At 42.0% G+C, this 24,562-nt stretch overlaps 1 protein-coding gene across 5 annotated transcripts in view; it reads right to left on the minus strand.

Moving 5' to 3' along the window:
* Positions 1-24,562, minus strand: part of MLLT3 (MLLT3 super elongation complex subunit) — a 238,592-nt gene that overhangs the window by 33,526 nt on the left and 180,504 nt on the right. For 3 of the 5 annotated variants that reach the window (XM_044300982.1, XM_044300979.1, XM_044300980.1), the window contains one exon: positions 2,041-2,188. In XM_044300982.1, coding sequence (XP_044156917.1) covers positions 2,041-2,188 — 148 coding nt within the window. The remainder of the gene's footprint in view (positions 1-2,040; positions 2,189-24,562) is intronic. The other 2 variants (XM_044300983.1, XM_044300981.1) reach the window with 1 other exon arrangement.

Below are 24,562 nucleotides of genomic sequence, written 5' to 3' on the forward strand. Positions count from 1 at the left end.
TCTGGTAGAAATAATAAAGGAATGGCACAACATGGAGCCATAAGACTAGATGTTCCAGAATTGTTATTACATGGAGTAACATGTGGCTATTAAAACATGTCAGGAGTGGTGACAGGTCCTCTTTAAACAAAATGTGTGCTGTAGATATTAATGAACTCCCACCATTATGTTACAATTTAGTGTTTTCACTAGTTTAGACAAAACATGACTAAATGTGTCCTCTGTTAATGAAAATGGTTTTAAATAGTTCCATCTGGGCCCCACAGTGCTATCTCGCTTCCTACATTAGAGGACAGGGGGCATACATGTGTCCTTAACCCTTTGAGTACATGTTTTAATTCGCTCTCAGAGCCATAACTTTTTTATTTTTCTGTCCACATATGAGGGCTTGTTTTTTTGCAGGACAAGTTATACTTTCTAATGTAAATATTTAATATTGTATATCAAATAGAATGGCATTGAGAAAAAAATAAATAAAAATTGTATCATTTTTACGGTATTCCCTATATGGTAAAACTGACCAGTTCCCTTTATTCTCTAGGTCGGCACGATTACAGCGATATCACATTGATATCATTTCTCTTTGTTTTAATATTGAAAGAAAAAAACTTTGGAAAAAATGTCTGTTCTTTCCATCATCATATTCTGACCCACGCAACTTTTTTTTTATACTTCCATTTACAGAGCTGTGAGGGCTCATTTCTTTAAGGGCCATTTGGAGTGTGTATGATTTTTTGATCACCTTTGATTCCATTTTTTTTTTAGGAGTCTCATTAGATTGCTTCTCCCACATACTACTGTGATTTAATACAGTAGTATACGGTAAATTCTGTATATTCCAATGCAGCACTGCCACCTGCATGCCTACAATGGAATATTCCTGCAGTAGCCTTGGCATCCTTGTACAGGCTCCAGCCTATCCCCAGCAAATAATGGCTTACCCAATTTCAGTGCGGCAAAGCCATTTGGGCATTGGGATCGTAACACTCCTGGGAAAAGCCATCTCAGATGCCATGGTCACAAGTGACCATAGCATCTGAGGGGTTAAATGTCTGCGATCAGCAGACATTAGTCCCAGGTGTCTGCTGTGTGAAAAGAGACAACAATGTTGTCTCTTTTCACAACTGTACATGTATGCCCTCAAGAGGATAAAGATGGGTTCATTATTTGTCACATACTGTATACTGCAAGCTTCCTATCTGGACTTAATATACTGTGCTGTAAAGGAATGACATTTTAATACTTTTTATTTATATACAAAAACATACTACTAATACCATGCTGATTAGTGAGCACAGACAACAATATCTACCTTTCAGTGACTGGCAATACAATTATAGTAAGCACCACGGAGATACCTTTATGTAGGCCAAGGTTACCAAAAAGTAAGCCTGCCTCAGCTTGTGAAGCACTGTTGCTGATGACACATATAAACAAAACATGTTTTTCTAAAAATGATACATTATACATATTTATCACCACTGTACCCCAGAAAACTCCTCCGCACACTTCACTTCCACAAAATTTGGAGTCTTTTTGGGGGGCTTGCACCTCGCTTGCCATATTTTCAAAATGTGGACAGGGCAGTGAGTGGCTGGTGCGGGGCCGAACCTAGATAGCCTAGCAGATTTATTATTAGCATAAACTAGATCTGAAATCTACATTCTCCTCTCAAGCATTGCTTAGTTATGTTTAGTTGAGTTGGGGAAAAGAAAATAACTAAGGAGCTGGTATTACAATCCTTTCTATGATGAACTGTCAATATGTACGAGATACTATACTCTTTATTGTTGCAATATGCGCATGATTTATGTGCTGTATGGATTCTTGCTCCTTTTTTGTTCTCTTTTAATAAACATTTCCTTAAAAAAAAAAATTATAATCTGAAATCTCTGCCAGCTTCCTTGCTTATGTAGATGTCAGTTCTGGCACAATGACCTACAGATGTTAAGAGTGTTCGGCAGGGATCTCAGTGATCAAAACTTTTGACATGCCACTATGAGATATCAAACGTTTTCCCAAAGTAATGAAATGCAGTACCTGCGAGCCCGGCTTCCTCCATGCATGTGGATAGTCCTCTCATTCTCAGAATCATTGTCTTCCGCATCGTCAGATTCATCCTCGTTCTCGTCAGAATTTAGGTCCTTCATTATGGACCTCAGAGAGCCTGGACAAGACATGAAGAAACCTAGGAAAATTAACATTCTAGTGGACACCTCTAAACAAATCATTTCTGCTGCTTTCCAGAAAAATTGTCAGATCACTTTAAAATGGCAAATGGCACAGGCAAGGAAAAAAATAATAACACTACAATATATTATTCTTTTTTATTTGCTCTGATCTGTTAAACGCAAGAAAAATGTGTGCATTTTTTTAATGCATTTAGATATCCGATAATAAAACCGTTTATCAGACGCATTTAACCACCTCCGGACCGCCTAACGCAGATGTGCGGTCCAGAGGTGGCAGCGCTGCGTAGAGTCACGCATATACGCGTCATCTCGCAAGACGCGAGATGACGCGAATATGCGCATGCGCAGTTCGCGCCGGCATTTCGTTCAGGACTATTTCGTCAGCAACCTGCCAGCCGTGATCATTGGCTGGCAGGTTGCTGATTTTTAAAAAATCCAATCAGAGAGCCGAATAACAGATCATATTTGTAAATATGATCTGTTATATGGCTGCCTGCTCCTCTGCTGGTTCTTTTCGTCGGTTGGATCCAGCAGAGGAGCAGGCTTCACAGTGAGTACACCAACACTACACACTTAGCCCCAGATCACCCCCCTGAACCCCAATTAACCCTTTGATCGCCCCTGTCAATCACAAGTGAAAAGAAAAAAGTGATCAGTGCAAACTCTCACTTTTTTTTTTCACTGGTATTGACCGTTAGGTTTCAGTATAGTTTAGGCCCCTTGGTTAGGTAGTTTAGGGATCGGTTAGCGCCCAGCCCACCGCACCGCAGTCCGTTATTCGCTGATTAGTGTATCGCTAATCAGCATTTGTACTTTTATAGTATCTGGAAGTGATCAAAACTGATCACGGTCAGATCTATAATTGTACTAGTGTCACTTTAGTTCTCCCTCCACCCAAAACGCAGTGTTTGCCCGATCAGGCCTGATCGTTCGCCCACACCCGCAAAAATTTTTTTTTTGATCGCTGCACATTCAATTTACACGCACTGCGGCGATAAAAAAATCAGTTTTGATATTTTTTATCAACCGCAGCGGCCTCCGGTACTTCGCTAGCCTCCCCTTTGTAAGACAGGCTTGCTTTTTTTTCTTGGGTAGTCTCAGGGAATACCCCTAAATTTAGTTGCCCACATGTCTAACAGGGGGTATTCCTCTGAAGAGGCCTACAGGCTTCTGACCCAGTCGGATGAGGAGTGGGAACCCTCATCTGATGAATCCAGCGGGTCAGAATACGAACCTGTAGAAAGCAGTGGCTCTCTGACCCAAAGTTCGGACGAGGAGGCTGAGGTCCCTGATACCACCAGGCGTACCCGGCCCCGTGTCGCTAGACCGCAGGTTGCGCAGGATCCGCTTCAAGAGCAGCAGAGTGGGGCTGGTGCTGTCGGATTACGTGGTGAGGCATACACCAGCAGCCCAGCCCTTCCTGGACCTAGTACCAGCACTGCCGTACAACCTGGTGAAGTAGCGAGCACCAGAAGGGCAGTTGAAGCTGGTACGGTGGCACGTGCAGTAGTGACCCCGTCGCAGCCACCGCAAAGACGTGCCCGTAGAGCCCCTAGAATCCCAGAGGTGCTGGCAAACCCTGATTGGCAGTCCCCAACTTCAGCCGCACCTGTAGTTTTCCCTTTCACCGCCCAGTCTGGAGTTCGGGTTGAGACAGCTCAGATCGGTTCGGCCCTGGGATTTTTTGAGCTGTTCTTGACTGCGGAGCTTTTAGACTTAGTTGTGGCAGAAACAAATCGTTATGCCACACAATTTATAACCGCTAACCCGGGAAGCTATTATGCCCAGCCTTTCCGGTGGAAACCAGTCCAAGTTTCCGAAATTAAAACTTTTCTGGGCCTCCTCCTCAACATGGGCCTGACAAAAAAGCATGAATTGCGGTCATATTGGTCCACGAACCCGATTCATCACATGCCCATGTTCTCTGCTGCTATGTCCAGGACACGATTTGAGGTCATCCTGCGTTTCCTGCACTTTAGTGACAACACCGCCTCCCGTCCCAGGGGCCACCCTGCTTTTTTTTCTAGAACGGATTGGCGCCTGTGGTACCGCGCGAACTAGTCGCGCGGGCTTCCCCCAACGGCTCGTTAGCACCCGTCTTGCAAGGGGGCAGAGGGCCGCACTGTGTAACGAAGAACTGCTCGCGGTGAAATGGAGAGACAAGCGTGACGTTTACATGCTCTCCTCCATTCACGCAGACACGACAATACAAATTGAGCGAGCAACCCGTGTCATTGAAAAGCCCCTCTCAGTCCACGACTATAACCTCCACATGGGAGGGGTGGACTTCAATGACCAGATGTTGTCTCCGTATTTAGTTTCCCGCAGAACCAGACGCTGGTATAAGAAGGTGTCTGTATATTTAATTCAATTGGCTCTGTACAATAGTTTTGTTCTCTACAGTAAGGCTGGGAGAACTGGATCCTTCCTCAAATTTCAGGAAGAGATCATCGAGAACCTCCTGTACCCAGGAGGTTCCGTGGCCCCATCCACCAGTGTAGTTAGCCGTCTACACGAGCGACATTTCCCCAATGTCGTTCCTGGTACCTCAACCCAACCGTCACCCCGAAAAAGATGTCGTGTCTGTAGCAGGAGTGGAATAAGGCGTGACACCCGCTATTTCTGTCCTGACTGTCCTGACCACCCTGCCCTATGCTTTGGAGAGTGTTTCCGGAAGTACCACTCACAGGTACACTATTAGCATAGGGATCATCTCACCAGGATAGGCACACAGGGCTATTAGGGCCCATTCACTCACTGCTGCTGCAAACGTCTCCTTTCACATGGGACAAAGTGCATAACGCACTTCGCCACATCTTTGGGCGATTTGCGCTTTGCACATTGACCCATGGGGAAGGAGAGGTTTGTTCTATAAAGGTAAAAAAACAAAAACAAAAAAAAACACACCAGTAAGCAAACACGTTAATGTTCAGTTCAAAAAGTTAAAGTTACATGTTCTGTTGCAAAGTTAATAAAATTATTGCGTTGCGGCCTGGTTTTTTCTTTTTTTTTTTTTGTCTTTTTACCTTCCAGGTGGACCAACCGATCGACCAGCTGCAGCACCGATGTGCATTCTGACAGAAGCATTGCGCTGCTGTCAGATTACACGCAAGTCGGTGTATGCGGCGCTGCAAGACGGGATTTTCTCCTCTGCAGTAACAGATATGTTTGCCGAGGCATACGAGCCGAGGAGGAGGCGGCGTTCCTATGCTTTGGCAAACACTTTGTATATATATAAAAAAAATATAAAAAATAAATCCCGGCAATGATTTATTCATCCACATCGATTGATGCGAATGGAGAAATCTGGTTTGCCAGGGCATACGAGCTAAGTGGGTATGGATGTAGGGCGGAGCTCCTATGTCCTTGGCAGACGCCTTTCCCCTCCATTTTTTTTTTTTGGCAGAGATTTTTTCATCCACATTGATCAATGCGAATGAAGAAATCTGTGCCTTTCATTTTTTTCTTTCAGCCCAGAGGCTGAACGGAAAAAAAAATCTCATTACCTGTATGCTCAATATAAGGAGAAAAGCAGAAACTCCTAATGCTGGCCATACATGTAATGATTGCGGAGACCCTCAAATGCCAGGGCAGTACAAACACCCCACAACTGACCCCATTTTGGAAAGAAGACACCCCAAGGTATTTGCTGAGGGGCATATTGAGTCCATGAAAGATTGAAATTTTTGTCCTAAGTTAGCGGAAAGTGAGACTTTGTGAGAAAAAAAAAAAAAAAAAATCAATTTCCGCTAACTTTTGCGAAAAAAAAAAAATTCTATGAACTTGCCAGGCCCCTCATTGGATACCTTGGGGTGTCTTCTTTCCAAAGTGGGGTCACATGTGGGGTATTTATACTGCCCTGGCTTTTTAGGGGCCCTAAAGCGTGAGAAGAAGTCTGGGATCCAAATGTCTAAAAATGCCCTCCTAAAAGGAATTTGGGCACCTTTGCGCATCTAGGCTGCAAAAAAGTGTGACACATCTGGTATCGCCGTACTCAGGAGAAGTTGGGGAATGTGTTTTGGGGTGTCATTTTACATATACCCATGCTGGGTGAGATAAATATCTTGGTCAAATGCCAACTTTGTATAAAAAAATGGGAAAAGTTGTCTTTTGCCAAGATATTTCTCTCACCCAGCATGGGTATATGTAAAATGGCACCCCAAAACACATTCCCCAACTTCTCCTGAGTACGGCGATACCAGATGTGTGACACTTTTTTGCTGCCAAGGTGGGCAAAGGGGCACATATTCCAAAGTGCACCTTTCGGATTTTGCAGGACATTTTTTTACACATTTTGATTGCAAAGTACTTCTCACACATATGGGCCCCTAAATTGCCAGGGCAGTATAACTACCCCACAAATGACCCCATTTTGGAAAGAAGACACCCCAAGGTATTCCGTGAGGGGCATGGCGAGTTCCTAGAATTTTTTATTTTTTGTCGCAAGTTAGTGGAATATGAGACTTTGTAAGGAAAAAAGAGAAAAAAAAGAAAATCATCATTTTCCGCTAACTTGCGACAAAAAATAAAAAATTCTAGGAACTCGCCATGCCCCTCACGGAATACCTTGGGGTGTCTTCTTTCCAAAATGGGGTCACTTGTGGCGTAGTTATACTGCCCTGGCAATTTAGGGGCCCAAATGTGTGAGAAGTACCTTGCAATCAAAATGTGTAAAAAATGGCCTGCGAAACCCGAAAGGTGCACTTTGGAATATGTGCCCCTTTGCCCACCTTGGCAGCAAAAAAGTGTGACACATCTGGTATCGCCGTACTCAGGAGAAGTTGGGGAATGTGTTTTGTCGTGTCATTTTACATATACCTATGCTGGGTGAGAAAAATATCTTGGTCAAATGCCAACTTTGTATAAAAAAATGGGAAAAGTTGTCTTTTGCCAAGATATTTTTCTCACCCAGCATGGGTATATGTAAAATGACACCCCAAAACACATTCCCCAACTTCTCCTGAGTACGGCGATACCAGATGTGTGACACTTTTTTGATGCCAAGGTGGGCAAAGGGACCCATATTCCAAAGTGCACCTTTCGGATTTCACCGGTCATTTTTTACAGATTTTGATTGCAAAGTACTTCTCACACATATGGGCCCCTAAATTGCCAGGGCAGTATAACTACCCCACAAGTGACCCCATTTTGGAAGGAAGACACCCCAAGGTATTCTGTGAGGGGCATGGTGAGTTCCTAGAATTTTTTATTTTTTGTCGCAAGTTAGTGGAATATGAGACTTTGTAAGAAAAAAAAAATCATCATCATTTTCCGCTAACTTGTGACAAAAAATAAAAAGTTCTATGAACTCACTATGCCCATCAGCGAATACCTTAGGGTGTCTACTTTCCGAAATGGGGTCATTTGTAGGGGTTTTCTACTGTTTGGGCATTGTAGAACCTCAGGAAACATGACAGGTGCTCAGAAAATCAGAGCTGTTTCAAAAAGCGGAAATTCACATTTTTGTACCATAGTTTGTAAACGCTATAACTTTTACCCAAACCATTTTTTTTTGCCCAAACATTTTTTTTTATCAAAGACATGTAGAACAATAAATTTGGTGAAAAATTTATATATGGATGTCGTTTTTTTTGCAAAATTTTACAGCTGAAAGTGAAAAATGTCATTTTTTTGCAAAAAAATCGTTACATTTTGATTAATAACAAAAAAAGTAAAAATGTCAGCAGCAATAAAATACCACCAAATGAAAGCTCCATTAGTGAGAAGAAAAGGAGGTAAAATTCATTTGGGTGGTAAGTTGCATGACCGAGCGATAAACGATGAAAGTAGTGTAGTGCCGAAGTGTAAAAAGTGGCCTGGTCATGAAGGGGGTTTCAGCTAGAGGGGCTGAAGTGGTTAAAAAGGATACGTCAGCTGTTTATTTAACTACATGTATTCTCCATAATATAAAAATTTTGGAGTACCTATTCTTACAGCTTTGCATTGCGCTGTTCCTGTGTTGCTACTGCTCAAAATGTAAGAATAAGGCTCAAGAAAAAGTAAATATTCTTAAGTGGGTATCTTGTGGGTCACTACCCCATTCTCTGACATTGTTTGCAGCTACTTGCGATATACACAGAGCCTCATTGTGATCTATGGCCAAGCAACGTATGTCATAGCCTATATGGATTTGAAGCCCCAGCCTCAACTGTCAGCTGTGTCCCTTACAAAGATCTTACTTGGCAGTGTCAGCGTATGTAGGTACACACCCCAAACTGGTAACACAAAAGAATAATGGATAATAAATTGGGCACATTTTTACAAAAGTTATATTTAAGGTCACTTTTATTTGAGTTTGCTGTGGCTACTTTGCACCAAATGTATCAAATGGCTAAATTTGGCGTTTCTTTAAAGCAAACACTTTTTAGAAATGCTACTCCAGTTGTTTTACACCCCCTCCTGGAGCAAGTTTGCAACTTTTTGGAGACCTTTTGAGGTCCGTGTGTATGAAGCGTTAAAGGGGTGGTGTCACTTCAGCTAGTGGCATTTATCATGTAGAGAAAGTCAATACAAGGCACTTACCAATGTATTGTGATTGTCCATATTGCCTTTTTGGCTAGCTTGATTCATTTTTCTATTGCATTATACACTGATCGTTTCCATGGTTACGACCACCCTGCAATTCAACAGCAGTGGGCGTGCTTGAACACCATAGGAAAAAATGTCGGCCTCTCTGGTGGCTGGGACCATAGGAGCACACATATGCTAGTGGTTTTTCCCATAGTGCGCAAGCACGGTGGTCGTAACCATGGAAACAAGCAGTGTATAATGTGATGAAAAAATAAATCCAGCCAGCAAAGAAGCAATATGGACAATCAGAATACATTAGTAGGTGCCACTTTAACAACCACTTTAAGGCTACTTTCACACTGGCGTTTCTGGGTCCGCTTGCGAGATCCGTTTCAAGACTCTCACAAGCGGCCCAAAACGGATCAGTTTAGCCCCAATGCATTCTGAATGGATAAGGATCCGTTCAGAATGCATTCATTTGGCTCTGTTCCGCCTCAATTCCGCTCTGGAGGTGGACGTCTGCCTGGCGATGCAGAGCCAAACGGATCCGTCCTGACTTACAATGTAAGTCAATGGGGACGGTTCTGTTTATCACTGGCACAATATGGTGCAATTATAAACAGATCCGTCCCCCACTGACTTACATTGAAAGTCAGGACGGATCCGTCTGACTTACACTTAAAGATTTTTTGTTTTTTTACAGAGTAATGCAAACGGATCCGTTCTGAACGGATACCAGCGTTTGCATTATAGGTATGGATCCTTCTGTGCAGATACCAGACGGATCCGCACCTAAACGCAGGTGTGAAAGTGGCCTAAGAGTGTTACATGCAGTTTCCTCATGAACACAGAATCATCTAAAAGCAGGAGCTATCTAAAATAAGATAAAGGAAAGTGCAGGGTCAACAAAAGTGTGGGTTTCAGACAGCTTCCTTGCTCTACACCAGGCATGCTCAACCTGCGGCCCTCCAGCTGTTGCAAAACTACAACTCCCAGCATGCCCGAACAGCCTAGAGCAGGGCAATTGTGGGAGTTGTAGTTTTACAACAGCTGGAGGGCCGCAGGTTGAGCATGCCTGGTCTACACAATCAAGAGATACTGTAAATCAGGGAATGTACTGCCATTCTGTTATATATTATCAAGGGAACCTTGTACCAAACCTGTCTTTGTGGCACACAATTAGCTTTGCAATTATAAAATACAGCAACTGCTAATTTATACCTGCTACATTTCTACATGATATTTGCATGAATCTTTAACGAACCTCTAACAAATGGATCAATAGCACTAAAATGACAGCTTAACCTCTTAAGGACATAGGGCGTACAGGTACGCCCTTGTGCCCTGGTACTTAAGGACACAGGGCGTACATGTACGCCCTGTGTATTTCTGATCACTGCCGTGCGGCTGGCAGTGATCGGGACCCGGTGCCTGCTCAAATCATTGAGCAGGCACCTAGGCTAAATGCGCGGGGGGGGGGGGGGGGGGGTCCCGTGACCCCCCCATGTCGGCGATCGCGGCAAACCGCAGGTCAATTCAGACCTGCGGTTTGCTGCGATTTCTGCAGTTTCTGATCCCCGCGGTCCCTGACCGCGGGGATCAGAAACTTTTGTATTCCTAAAATGCATCTGTATCCCCCCCCCCCCCCCTGCACCCCTTAGTGATTTTTGCCCGGTGGGAGGTGCAGGGGGAGGGTTGCGGGCGGTGCGGGAGGCGGGCGGTGCGGCAGGCGGGATCGCGATCCCCCGCCCGGCTCCCATTGCGTAATCGTTGGCGTCTAGTGGGTATACCAGGGTGCCAGCACATTGCTGGCACCCTGGTATAAACGGCTGACATCTGTGCTGCGATGTCAGCCGTTTAACCCTTTCCATACCGCGGTCCGTACGGACCGCTGTATGGAAAAGGTTAACAGCGCAGGGAGCTCCCTCCCTCTCCCATCGGGGGGCTGCTGTGCCTTTGCAGCCCCTCCGAATGGAGAGGGAGAGAGCTCCCAGGCAGCCCCCCAAGCCCCGTCCTTACCCTTCCCCGTCTGCGCAGTTCTGACCATAACTGAGCAGACGGGGAAGGTTCCCATGGCAACAGGACGCCTTTCTCAGGCGTCCTGCTGTCCATGGTGCTGAACAGATCTGTGCTGAAAGGCATAGATCTGTTCAGACAAAGTGTAAAATACAGTACAGTACTATATATTGTACTGTACTGTATTATACAGACATCAGACCCACTGGATCTTCAAGAACCAAGTGGGTCTGGGTCAAAAAGAAAGTGAAAAAAAGTGAAAATAAAGTAAAAATCAAAAAACACATTTATCACTGATTAAAAATAAAAAAAATGAAATTCCCTACACGTTTGGTATCGCCGCGTCCGTAACGACCTGATCTATAAAACGGTCATGTTACTTTACCCAAACGGTGAACGCCATAAAAATACAAAAATTAAAAACTATGATGAAATTGAAATTTTGCCCACCTTACTTCCCAAAAAAGTTAATAAAAGTGATCAAAAAAGTTGTATGTACTCCAAAATTGTAACAATCAAACAGTCATCTCATCCCGCAAAAATCATACCCTACCCAAGATAATCGCCCCAAAACTGAAAAAAACTATGGCTCTTAGACTATGGAAACACTAAAACATGATTTTTTTTGTTTCAAAAATGAAATCATTGTGTAAAACTTACATAAATAAAAAAAAGTATACATATTAGGTATCGCCGCGTCCGTATCGACCGGCTCTATAAAAATATCACATGACCTAACCCCTCAAGTGACCACCGTAAAAAAAAAGAAACTGTGTAAAAAAAGCCATTTTTTGTCATCTTACTTCACAAAAAGTGTAACAGCAAGCGATCAAAAAGTCATATGCACCCCAAAATAGTGCCAATAAAACCGTAATCTCATCCAGCAAAAAATGAGACCCTACTTGAGATAATCGCCCAAAAACTGAAAAAACTATGGCTCTTAGACTATGGAGACACTAAAACTTTTTTTTGTTTTAAAAATTAATTCATTGTGTAAAACTTACATAAATAAAAAAAATTGTATACATATTAGGTATCGCCGCGTCCGTGACAACCTGCTCTATAAAATTACCACATGATCTTACCTGTCAGATGAATGTTGTAAATAACAAAAAAAACGGTGCCAAAAAAGCTATTTCTTGTTAACTTGCCGCACAAAAAGTGTAATATAGAGCAACCAAAAATCATATGTACCCTAAACTAGTACCAACAAAACTGCCACCTTATCCCATAGTTTCTAAAATGGGGTCACTTTTTTGGAGTTTCTACTCTAGGGGTGCATCAGGGGGGCTTCAAATGGGACATGGTGTCAATAAAAACAGTCCAGCAAAATCTGCCTTCCAAAAACCGTATGGCATTCCTTTCCTTCTGCGCCCTGTCGTGTGCCCGTACAGCAGTTTACGACCACATATGGGGTGTTTCTGTAAACTACAGAATCAGGGCCATAAATAATGAGTTTTGTTTGGCTGTTAACCCTTGCTTTGTAACTGGAAAAAAAATATTAAAATGGAAAATCTGCCAAAAAAGTGAAATTTTGAAATTGTATCTCTATTTTCCATTAAATCTTGTGCAACACCTAAAGGGTTAACAAACTTTGTAAAATCAGTTTTGAATACCTTGAGGGGTGTAGTTTCTTAGATGGGGGTCACTTTTATGGAGTTTCTACTCTAGGGGTGCATCAGGGGGCTTCAAATGGGACATGGTGTCAAAAAAACAGTCCAGCAAAACCTGCCTTCCAAAAACCATATGGCGCACCTTTCACTCTACGCCCCGCTGTGTGGCCGTACAGTAGTTTACGGCCACATATGGGGTGTTTCTGTAAACGGCAGAGTCAGGGCAATAAAGATACAGTCTTGTTTGGCTGTTAACCCTTGCTTTGTTAGTGGAAAAAATGGGTTAAAATGGAAAATTAGCCAAAAAAATGAAATTCTCAAATTTCATCCCCATTTGCCAATAACTCTTGTGCAACACCTAAAGGGTTAACGAAGTTTGTAAAAATCAGTTTTGAATACCTTGAGGGGTGTAGTTTATAGAATGGGGTCATTTTTGGGTGGTTTCTATTATGTAAGCCTCGCAAAGTGACTTCAGAGCTGTAGTGGTCCCTAAAAATTGGGTTTTTGTAAATTTCTGAAAAATTTCAAGATTTGCTTCTAAACTTCTAAGCCTTGTAACATCCCCCAAAAATAAAATATCATTCCCAAAATAATTCAAACATGAAGTAGACCTATGGGGAATGTAAAGGCATCACAATTTTTAGGGGTATTACTATGTATTACAGAAGTAGAGAAACTGAAACTTTGAAATTTGCTAATTTTTCCAAATTTTTGTTAAATTAGGTATTTTTTGGTGCAAAAAAAATTTATTTTTTAACTTAATTTTACCAGTGTCATGAAGTACAATATGTGACGAAAAAACAATCTCAGAACGGCCTGGATAAGTCAAAGCGTTTTAAAGTTATCAGCACTTAAAGTGACTCTGGTCAGATTTGCAAAAAATGGCCTGGTCCTAAGGTGTAAAAAGGCTGTGTCCTTAAGGGGTTAATGGATGTGTCCTCAGGTGACCCGAGGAGTAGAATTCTATTTGCACCGTACAGTAAACTTGCAGTAGGGTTTGGATACAACTGTGAAAAGCGTCTGCGGCTTTATTAAATTACAATCCAGCCTGTACAGAGAATTCTAACAACTTACTATTGATACCAGTTAATATGGACTGACACATGGGGGAAATGTATCATTTGCTTTGGTTTTGGTTTCAGTTTTAAGTCTGTCTTTGCTTTGTAAGGTTGCACCAAATTTATGAAATGGCGCATGGTAAAAATATATTTGGCACAAGTGCAATGTGGTACGCCTATGTCTGTAAAACTACACCAGGAGGTTGTCTTCTGCGACATTAAAGTGTTCTCATCTGTAAACCTGACCTACTTTTCACTCAACTTTGGAAAGTGGCAAAACTCACCAAAAGTCAAAACATTTAACCAAATGTCGCACAAATATGCACCAAATAATTGCTTTGCATATTATTCAGTAGCTAAAGCAGTCACAAACCAGGCAGAATGAACAGTTTCCTGCAAGCGTAGTCAGGGTCATTTAATCCCTCAGTTGCTGCAATCAATAACATCTGTGGCATCTGAGTGGTTAGACAGAGGGCGAAGGCTCCTTCTGTCCTCTGATCGGAGCATCCAAGGTAAAATAGTAAGACTGTGATTGGTTACTATGATGGTCTGGGGCACTGTCATGGCAAGCTGATTGAAAACCCATGCCTGAGGAATAGCTTCACAGGCAGCCAGTGAAAATACCATAGACTTCAATAGTATTCTATTTCAGTCTATGGTACATGTAATCAGAAGATCGCATGCTCAAGTCCCCCAAGGGTATTATTTTTTTCATTAAAACTAAAAAACATTAAAAATTCAAATCATCCCCTTTCCCAATTTTGTATATATATATATATATATATATATATATATATGTAAACAAAAAACATAATTGGTATTGTCGCATCCAAAAATGTCTGAACTAATAAAATATAATAATATTTTTCTTGAAGGTGAATACCATAACTAAAACAATTTTTTTTTTAAATAAAAAGTGATAAAAAATGTATGTACCCCAAAATGGTACCAATAAAAACTACAGCTTGCCCCACAAAAAAATAAGCTCTTGCTCAGTTTCGTCGCATAATGAAAACTATACAAATTTGGTATTGCCGCAATAATACTGACCCAAAGAATAAAATTGTCACAAAATTTTTTTGTGCACCGTGAACATCATAAAAACAAAACAGGACAGAATTGTGGGGTCTTTTTCAATTGTATCCTACAAAGAATTTTTTCCCATTTTTCAAAACAAACTATGGTGAATTAACCACTTCACTACCGAGCCAGTTTTCACCTTAAATCCCAGGCTGATTTTTGAAAATCTGACATGTGTCACTTTATGTGGTAATAACTTTAAAGGGACACCGACAGGCCCAATAAGCATATTTAGCTATATATATGACTGCACAGGTCTTCTAATAAGTATAACCCCTGTCCACATTATGAATACTGCAAACTCATGTTTTATAACCTGATAGAATCACTCTTCTTTCTGCCCAAGGGGCTTCACTTGCGCCCAGTCAGCCTCGCCCCAACCGCCGTTTTGAAGCGCCCGACGTTCCGAGATCCCATAGGGTTCTACTGGGCATGCGCGGGATCTCGGAACGTTGGGGACAGCAGAAGCCGCCCAGCGAAGTGAATATTGATGAGCTGGGCGGCGCTTCAAAACGGCAGTTGGGGCACGGCTGGCTGGGCACAAGTGAAGTGGAAACGCCAGTGTAATAGGCTTACAGCCTGCTTGCATGTGAGATCCAGGGGGCTTGATTTCACAGGCTCTCCCGGAAGGCAGCCATGATGCCTGAGGAAGTCACCCGGCTGCCTTCCCTGCCATAGGGTCCCCATCACAGCAGCGCGGGGACCCCATGGACACCGGCACCCGTGAGGATACTGCACATGCCACGGTCAGAGCTGACCACGGTTGTGCAGGGGTTAATGCGCCGGCATCAGTGTTTTCACCAATGCCGCCGCATACAGCAGGGGTCCAGCTGTCACTGCCTCTGATCGGGAGGGGGGGCACAGCTCCTGCACCCTCCCGATCAGCGTGCCGTACCTGTACTGCGCTGGGACTTCTGTCCTGCATTTCTCCGCCGTACATGTACAGCGCTGGTATCCTAAAGGTTAAATGGTGCCATTAAAAAATACTACTTTCCCAGCACAAAAAAACAAGCCCTCATATGACTAGGCGAATACATTTTTATTTATATTAAGTACACATCCCACATTTACCACTTTTAAAATGTTTAATTTGTTACACTATTTAACATTATACCTTTACTAATTTTACTATTTCTCATTGATACTCTGTCTTAAACAGAATAGACAGAAACCTGAAAAATAAAAAATAAATAAAAAAATTAGGCATAACTAAAAAAGCCCAGCAAATTGCAACAATATAAAAATCGATAGTGGCCTACAGCAAACGTGTAATGGGGAACTAAAAAAAAAATCAGGATAACAAATCAATTTGATTGCAAGCTTCTCTGAAGCGGGAGAAGGGGGAGCTTTTGTTTGCTTGTTTTTGATCTATTTCGTTTTTGCCGGTCTCTTCTGAGTTCAAGGTCAAATTCTGGTCAAGCAAGCACTTTTCTCAAGTCTTAATGCGAGTTGTATGGTGCTTTCATATAACCCTTACAGCCCTTTATTTCTCACTATGTTCAACATTATTGCTGCCAAAGTCAGGCTCCATTCATATTCATTATCTAACCTATTTTAGAGAGAGCAAACCTATGAAATCCACCACTTTACAGGGAGAGGAATCACTATGCGGTCCCAACACAATGCATTACTAGTATATGAATGAGATGCATATTTCTTATACAGTTATGCATTTTTTCTTTTAAACATGAACCTTAGAAGTAAGTCATTGATAACACAGTATAAGTTGGGTTTTTCTTCTTCAAAAGGCCCTTTTACACATGCTGACGATCGGTCAAATGGGCATACATTCCCGATCACTGTGAGAAAATGCTAATTTGTCATTGATCGCAATTTACTTTGTCAGCAGCATATCTTCCCGTGTAAATAGGGAATGTGCCGCTGACAAACAATGTAACTATATGAGGGGAGGGGTACGATCGAACTAGCACAAGATTCCCTACTGATAACTGCCACATGAAAACAAGCACTGACTTCCTATACTGTTGACCGGTGTTCATTATGGGCAAGACTGTTTCACAAGGCTATTACAGAGCAATATCAGTGACATCTGATATAAATCTTAAAAAGGTATAGTAACTCCCATCAAGCCATAATGCATCAATAATATTTCCTTAACCTTGGAAGGTGCTCACCATTTCATTCTGCAAAAATCTGGATGTAGGACCAAAGTAAAGAGGATCAAGGGGACCTCGCCCAAACAACCTCACTGCCCAGGCTGTTTCTTACAATCTGCTTCACCCCGCAATTTCAAGTTATGACCCTGGAAGTCACAGGGGATAAAATCTACTAAGACCAATGTTTCTGGCGTAATACAGGACAGAAACTGAAATTTACACCATCTACAAACGGGCAGATTTCAGAACTAATTTACATCATTTTTCTAACATAACATTTCTCGGGTCATGTAGGTCCTGACCCCTCCTACCACTTTTAAGAACAGTGGCAAGCACGGCTTAAAGGGAACCTGTCACCTCCAAAAACCATCCCAAGCCGCCAGCAGTACCCGACAGTAGCCAGCAGCGTGTTTCCGACGATAATTTTCTTCCTGAAGGGCGATGCGGCTAAAGCTCAGAAAACGTACTTTTACCTCCTGCCAGCGCGCTTCTCTAGTCATGCTTGAAGTCAAGGGGGCAGCGGCCTCCTTGCTTCAAGTCAAGATAACCACGCCCCCTTCCCAGCCGAACTGCTGTCTGTCAGTCACAGCGAAGGGGCAGGGAAGGGGGCATGGTTATCTTGTCTTGACTTCAAGCATGTCTGGAGAAGCGCGTCTGGATAAAAGAAAGTTTTCTGAGCTTTAGCCGCATCGGCCTTCAGGAAGAAAATCATCGTTGGAAACACGCTGCTAGCTACTGTCAGGTACTGCTACCGGCTTGGGATGGTTTTTGGAGGTGACAGGTTCCCTTTAAACTAGGGGAAAATTGCAAATTTGTGAGCTTTTACAAAATCAGCGGCTTTCCTATGTTAGATAACTGCTGTAGAGGCTTTCATAAATTCACCACTATTTGTATAGATGCTGCCCGTCTACACTGCTCACCTGTGGGCCCCATATATCAGGAAAACAGGGGACCCACTGATAGCTTTTTGGTAATCCTACCCAACTGAGATGAGGTATACAGGTGGTCAGAAATGCATCTGGCTCTCTATTTTAAGTATAAGTTGTTGGCCATAACCTATTGGCTTCACTCAAGAGAACCATGCATGGCCAACTGTTATATATGAAGAACCCAAATGGCCACAGACCCTACTGGGAAGATTCATAGTGGTCCAATGCCAAGGGGGCCACCTGAGCCGTCCTCATGGCCACCGGCTGAGAACATCCGGTACTTACTACCTGGCCGGCAGCTGCAGGTGCCCTCTTGAATTCAACCGAATAGTCATCCATAGGAAAACAATACAGTTAAATACTGTGGTGGTGCATGGAAGCCAATGTCTCACTGTCCCGCCATTCAGCCTCATAAGCCACTAGACCTGAAGCCTTTGAGGAAGTAAAACAGGAAAGGTGGCGACGAAGCAATGACATTAGCATTATACGTGATCACGACTGCCTGTTTCAGGACACGGGCAGTGTGATGTCATCATTGTGAGTTGTAACTACCTATAGGCTAGAAGAGGACTAAGGCCTGGTGGTGGCGCGAAACTGGACTCAAGTATTAGAATTTTTTTTTAGTTTTTTTTACACTTGCTGAGTATAGAGTACATATTACTGTTGGCACTGGGTGCACTTTCAATACTGTTAGCACTATATGGGGCACTAGAGTACACTTAATACTTACAGCACTATAAGGCTATATGCACACGACCGTGTGTGTTTTGCGCTCCGCAAATTGCGGATCCGCAAAACACGGATGGCGCCCGGCACGGAAAGCTATTAATATAACTGCCTATTCTTGTTTGCAAAATGACAAGAATAGGACAGGTTATATTTTTTTTGCGGACCACAGAACGGAGCAGCAGATGCAGACAGCACACGGAGTGCTGTCTGCATCTTTTGCGGCCCCACTGAAGTGAATGGGTCCTTATCCAAGCCGCAAAAACTGCGGCTCGGATGCGGACCAAAACAACGGTCGTGTGCATGTAGCCTAAGGGGCATTTTTAATACTGAGAGGACTATAGGAGCATTACTGGAGGCATTGGGGGCATTTTTGATTCTGGGGGCACTAAAGAAGGCATTATTGGGGACATTTTCAATACTGTCAGCACTAACAGGGGCATTACTGGTAGCACTAGGGGCATTTTTAATTGGAATCGTCAGTTTGTTACAATGAGTCTTAAATGCGTTTGTGCATCTGATGGATATTATATGTTGCTGTAAATTTTGATATGTATTGAGATTATAGGGTAAATGCATGTTAATATTATAATAGATGTATTGTATTAACATAAGGGTACCAGTGAGAGCTGTTTTTTTCCATTCTAAAATTGCTAAGATTGATGTCATTTGAACTACTGTAACCCACTATGCATTTATGTATTCGGAAAATCACCACTGTTTTATAAGGCAAATCTACAGAGCATTCAGTATCTGGATTAAGTACCTAAGTATTGAGAATCAAGTAAATATTATGTCTTCGGGATAATTTTCCGGTATTTTATGTTATTTCACTAAACTCACTGCCAATATTTTAGTAATAACAATTAATTACCTGTAATGATTGATGTGTATTATTGCATGTTTTACATTTCATTACCAAATTTAGTGGAATAACTTAAAATAGTCCAGGGAGACAAAATCTTTTCTTGATCCATTATTGTAATTAAATATTAATTTAAATGTTAAAGGGTCACTGAGCTTTCATAAAACAGTTTGACATGTCGTAGAAACATATTAAAAGATATCATAGGTGGGGCTCTGAATCCTGGGATCCCCAAATGGCTTTGTAGAAGTCACAAATACAAGGTTTGTGGCTTTTTTTTTTTAGCGCAGAAAACTGAAGTGGGGGGAATGATACATTTCTCTATAGACTTTCTATTGAGTGTTTCTTGTAGAGGAGATAGAGCGAGATATGGGAAGTGCTTCGCTCTCCTCGTCCTAGAGATAGGTGAGGCCCTCAGTAAACAGACCCCTCAAACTTTTAATTTGTCTCTATGGCAAAAGTTTATAAAAATCAGTGACTCTTTAATATTAGAGGGGTTGTGTCACTTCAGCAAATGGCATTTATCATGTAGAGAAGTTTAATACAAGGCACTTACTAATGTATTTTGATTGTCCATATTCTCTCCTTGCTGGTTTGATTTATTTTTCCATCACATTATACATGGGTTACGACCACCCTGCAATCCAGAAGTAATGGACATGCTTGCACACTATAGGAAAAAATGCCGGTCAGCTCCTTTTCCTATAGTGTGCAAGCACAACCACCGCTGCTGAATTGCAGGGACGAATGGATGGACAGTGATGGACAAATGAATCCAACCAGCAAAGGAGGCAAATATATACAATCACAACGCATTAGTAAGAGCATTGTATTAAAAGAGGTTGTCCAAGTTATAAACAAAAATAATAATAATATAGCACTGTAAATCTGATGGTCAGCAATATATAACTAAGCTATGCAAGTTTTAGGCAAAAAAAAAAAAAATGTCCTCATTTCCCCAGTTTTCTTATGGCCCTTTGTTTACCTGCAATAACAACAATCTCTGGAGTTTCCTCATGGATATTTGTGCCCCCATCCCTCCTGCTCTGCAAAGGGAGTGAATACAAGTGCTGCCCTGAGTGATATGTCTGTCTGCTGGGAAACTCGTGTTGTATGTGGAGGACTACAAGTCCGAACTGTACAATCGACACTGCTGATACACACAGGATCGTCCCCTATCTGTTTTTGTGCAATGCTCTGAAGAACTCCTCTAGTCTGTCAGCTGATATGCCCAGCATTTGTCTCCTCACTACCTGCAGCTACTCAGTAAAGCCTTCAGCCCTGAGTCTGTACAGCTGAAGGGGTTAAAGTTGTTCACAAAACATCATCCGAGCAGGGAGAGAAGCTGACATCACAAGTCATGTGACCCTCAGTGAAATCTGAGAAAGGAGCCCCTACAGATAAGGGAAGTGCATGGTAAAGCCTTTACATTTGATTAGTTAGAAATATACAAAGGGCAAAAAAAAATAATTGTGACAACCCCTTTAACTTTCTCTACATGAGTAATATCATTTTCTGAAGTGAAACAACCCCTTTAACTTCTGTCCATGTTAAATACTAGGGAACGCATAGATAACAGTTACCTACTGTAAGGTAAATGAACATTTTAACCTCAGGAGCATGCAAATAGTAACTCTTATATCAGTAACTTCCTAATATTTATATGGCTCAAGGTATTATCACTTTTCCAAGGGCTGCATACATTTGTTCATCAAATGTAAGCTATCCTTCCTGTCTGTAAAAGAAAAGTAACATTTCTGGAACCTAAGAAAATACTACATAAAATAGCACATTGTTTAATTTGCAGATGGCATGGATATTCATTTCCAACAGCATCAATCTGGAAAATGTCCTTCACTGCTTTGCTTCTGTCTAGGCTTTTTGTGGGCTTGGAGTTTCCATGATAAAATCATTTATAGCTTGCTGCAGCTCATGGAACCCTTCCAACACTGCCAGAGGGACATTCCAGCTATGGAGGGGGGGAAACGTCCTTTTTAAATAATTAGAAAACAAGTCGCTGAGTTTATACAGATGTCATAAAAGATCTAGGGGGACACATACTGTTGAGAGGTATGAGGAAAGATTAGGAGACTGGTAGGAAATTCTCGCATAAGCTAAGGACTGTTTCACAAACTGTCCATGTTGAAATATGTAAACCAAATGGTGCGCACTGGCATGACTCCTGAAAAAATACTCCAACAAGTCCATGAGGCAATCATCTATGTGTGGAGACCGCTTCTCTTGGAGCATTTTATCTTGGCAGCTTAGAGAATTGACTTGCTTTTGACACATTTTATTTCCAAAAAGTAGGGATAGAAAGGGGTGTAACAATGAGAAGTGGTGAAATGTGCCACATAAGAGCCACACATTATTGATGCATGAGTAGGAAATCTAAGGAGAGGATGTAGGGAAGAAAAAAAAAATGTATCCAACATGCCTAGTCTATGCAAGATGATTATATATGATATATACACACACATTGGTGTATTAATGTACATTAAGCGCTGCAGAGGAACAGAACATTTTCTGTCAGGTTCAACCACAGTTTGATGTTCAAGGGAATCTGTCAGCAATTTTGGCCATGTTAAACTGCTGACAGCACTAGGAAGGGGCTGAGGAGAAAAGGTCTCATCAAGGGTAGTGTGAATATGACGTTGTATTCTGCTAGGTTCTGCTCTTGCAAGTGCACTGGAGACAGAGTTTTGTCTCCTGTGCTGCTGTAGTGACAGGTGTAGCCTCCAACCAGGAGCCCTCTACAGCTGTTATCCAGAATAGCCAAGAGGGGCCGTGAAGCTGCACAATTCAGAGAGCACTTTATGTTGAAGTTCTGCCTCCAGTGCACTTGCAAGATTCTCACAGAAAAAAAATCATATTCACACTACTACATAGTGCTGTCAACAGTTTAGCATGGTCATAACTGCAGACAGATTCCCTTTAATAGATCAAAGTTTCAGCAGCAAGACACCTTTTTGGCTTCCTATCTTTAAATTCTTTTGCCCCAAATAACAGCCACTTTAAAGGATATGTAGAGTGCAACAAAAGTAAGGGTAAGTTCACATCTGCAGCAGGGAACTCTGGTAATCTGTTCGTACAGAAGAGCAGACTATCGGAGTTAAAGTATCCGGAATAACCGGACATGCTGTATCCCCATTCACTATAATAGGATCCAACATAAATGCTGCCCTCCTGTCGGAAAAATACTGCTCCTGAAACCCGCAGGATCCCCATCGTATCTCATTATAGTCCATGGGGATCCGGTGATGTCTGGCAGTGTTCAGTTATGCTGGATACAGTAACTCCTTTAGTCTGCTCCTCTGCTGCAATAGATTACCAGAGTTCCCCGTTGCAGATGTGAACCTACCATAAGCTAACACAGACAAAAGAGAGGAATCAAAACACAAAGGGGCAGACTTATGAAAACTATCTAAAAGAAATACAGTAACTACCCATAACTACCAACTACAGCACAGGTTTCATTTCTTAAACTGCTCCTGAAAAATGAAAGCTGTGCTGTGAATGGTTGCTATGCACAACAAAAACTATTTTTCTTTTAGACAGTTTTCATAAGTCTTCTCCAAAGTGTACTAGACTGGACAATCCCTTTAAATTTTAACGCATCCAGTTTTACAACATTCTGGTAATTCTGTAGCATCATTTCTCCTTTATGGACAAGGAAATAATGTTTGGTGGGAAACACAATGGGTAGAATTTATCATGCTCTTACTTACTTACAGAATTGTGGCTTCAAAAAGGCGCAAAAAAAGCGTTTGTGTGACTTTTTGGGGTTACCTACTAAAAAATGTGATTGAAAAATGGGTGGGAAAGTAAATATGGTTAGCTATGTTAATTAGTTTTATTACAGATTTATTCAGGTCCCTTTTCAAACCGTAGGGAGTAGCCTAAAAAAACTGGAGTAGCATTTCTAGGCAAATATATTAGATTTAAAGATACAACATATTTATCAAATTTGGTGCAGAGTCCAGACTCAAGCAAAACGGACTTCAAGTATTAGTCTAGTGATAAATTCCATTTATTAACCATAATTGAGAATATAAGGAATATAATCTAAACTGTGAACTAAACATGATTTGATTCATCCAATGTATTTAGAAAATGGCACTACATTGTAGGTGATGAAGAACACATTTTACATTCCTCCTGGAAGTCATTAATAGTCCGGTTAGCTCCCCGGAGGATTGCATTACACTGTGATAATATAAAAGTATACTGGTCTCAAAGTACAAAGCTAATAAAACAGCTTCTCATATTAATTCCACATATACAAATGTAAATGTTTCTTGCAGGTCTCCGAGCTGAAGAGATGCAAGGGTCCTTTTCCATGGGAAGATTTCTGACCTTAACAAGTAGCGATCATTGATACAGCATGTCGATTGGCACATGTTAAAGGGGTTCTCCTGAGATTTTTACTGATGACCTATATTCTGGATAATAGAGAAAAGAAGGATCACAGCAGCATGTCCGGTGTATCTTTTATTGAAGCCTTGAGCGAGTACAAAAGCAAAATACGACGTTTCGGCTACATAGTAGCCTTTATCAAGCCGAAACGTCGTATTTTGCTTTTGTACGCACTCAAGGCTTCAATAAAAGATACACCGGACATGCTGCTGTGATCCCTCTTTTCTCTACTGTTTTGTTACGGCTGATGCATTCCAGGATTGGTCGATGAGGTCCGTTTGTGCTGCTCTACAACTTTATCTGTACACTATATTCTGGATAAGTCATCAGTATCTAATTAGTGGGGGTCTGACATCTGGGACCCCACCGATCAGCTGTTTAAGATGGCACCGACACTCGCAGTAGCGCTGTGTCCTTCTTGCAGCTTTCCCTGGGTCATGTGATGTCACATTCGTTGGACACATGGCCTATGCGCAGCTCAGCCACATTGAAGTGAGCGTGGATGGGCTGCAATACTAAGCACAGCCGCTAACAGGGCTGGTGTGCTAAGGTGGTGTGCTTGGTGAGCTGTGAGGAGGCTGGTGCCTTCTCAAACAGCTGATCGGCAGGGGTCTGACCCCCTACCGATCAGATACTGATGACCTATCTAGAATTTCTTGGAAAACATTTACTTGCATCAATCATCATTATACTATCATTTGCCCTCCTACACTTAACATTTGTCAGCAGTACCATTGCTTACACAGGGTAATGTGCTTATGACAAACTAGAATTTGCTAAACTTTTGGGTGATCGTTGGCATGTTTACATAGGTGAATAATCAGGAATGACTGCTGTTTATTACCAATCACAGACCTATAAAATTGGTCTCTAAGGCTTTTAATACACATAAGATAGCTGTTGCCAAGTGTTAGCCATGTATAGCCTCCAACTCCTGCATACACATGCACACAGCCAAGCATGCATGTGTCCTGAACAGAGGAAGCCACAGCCTGACTCCCCTTGAAGTGACTTATCAACCAGAGAACAAATGAACGGGG

The sequence above is a fragment of the Bufo gargarizans genome, chromosome 7, assembly GCF_014858855.1.
Source record: "Bufo gargarizans isolate SCDJY-AF-19 chromosome 7, ASM1485885v1, whole genome shotgun sequence".
NCBI lineage: Eukaryota > Metazoa > Chordata > Amphibia > Anura > Bufonidae > Bufo > Bufo gargarizans.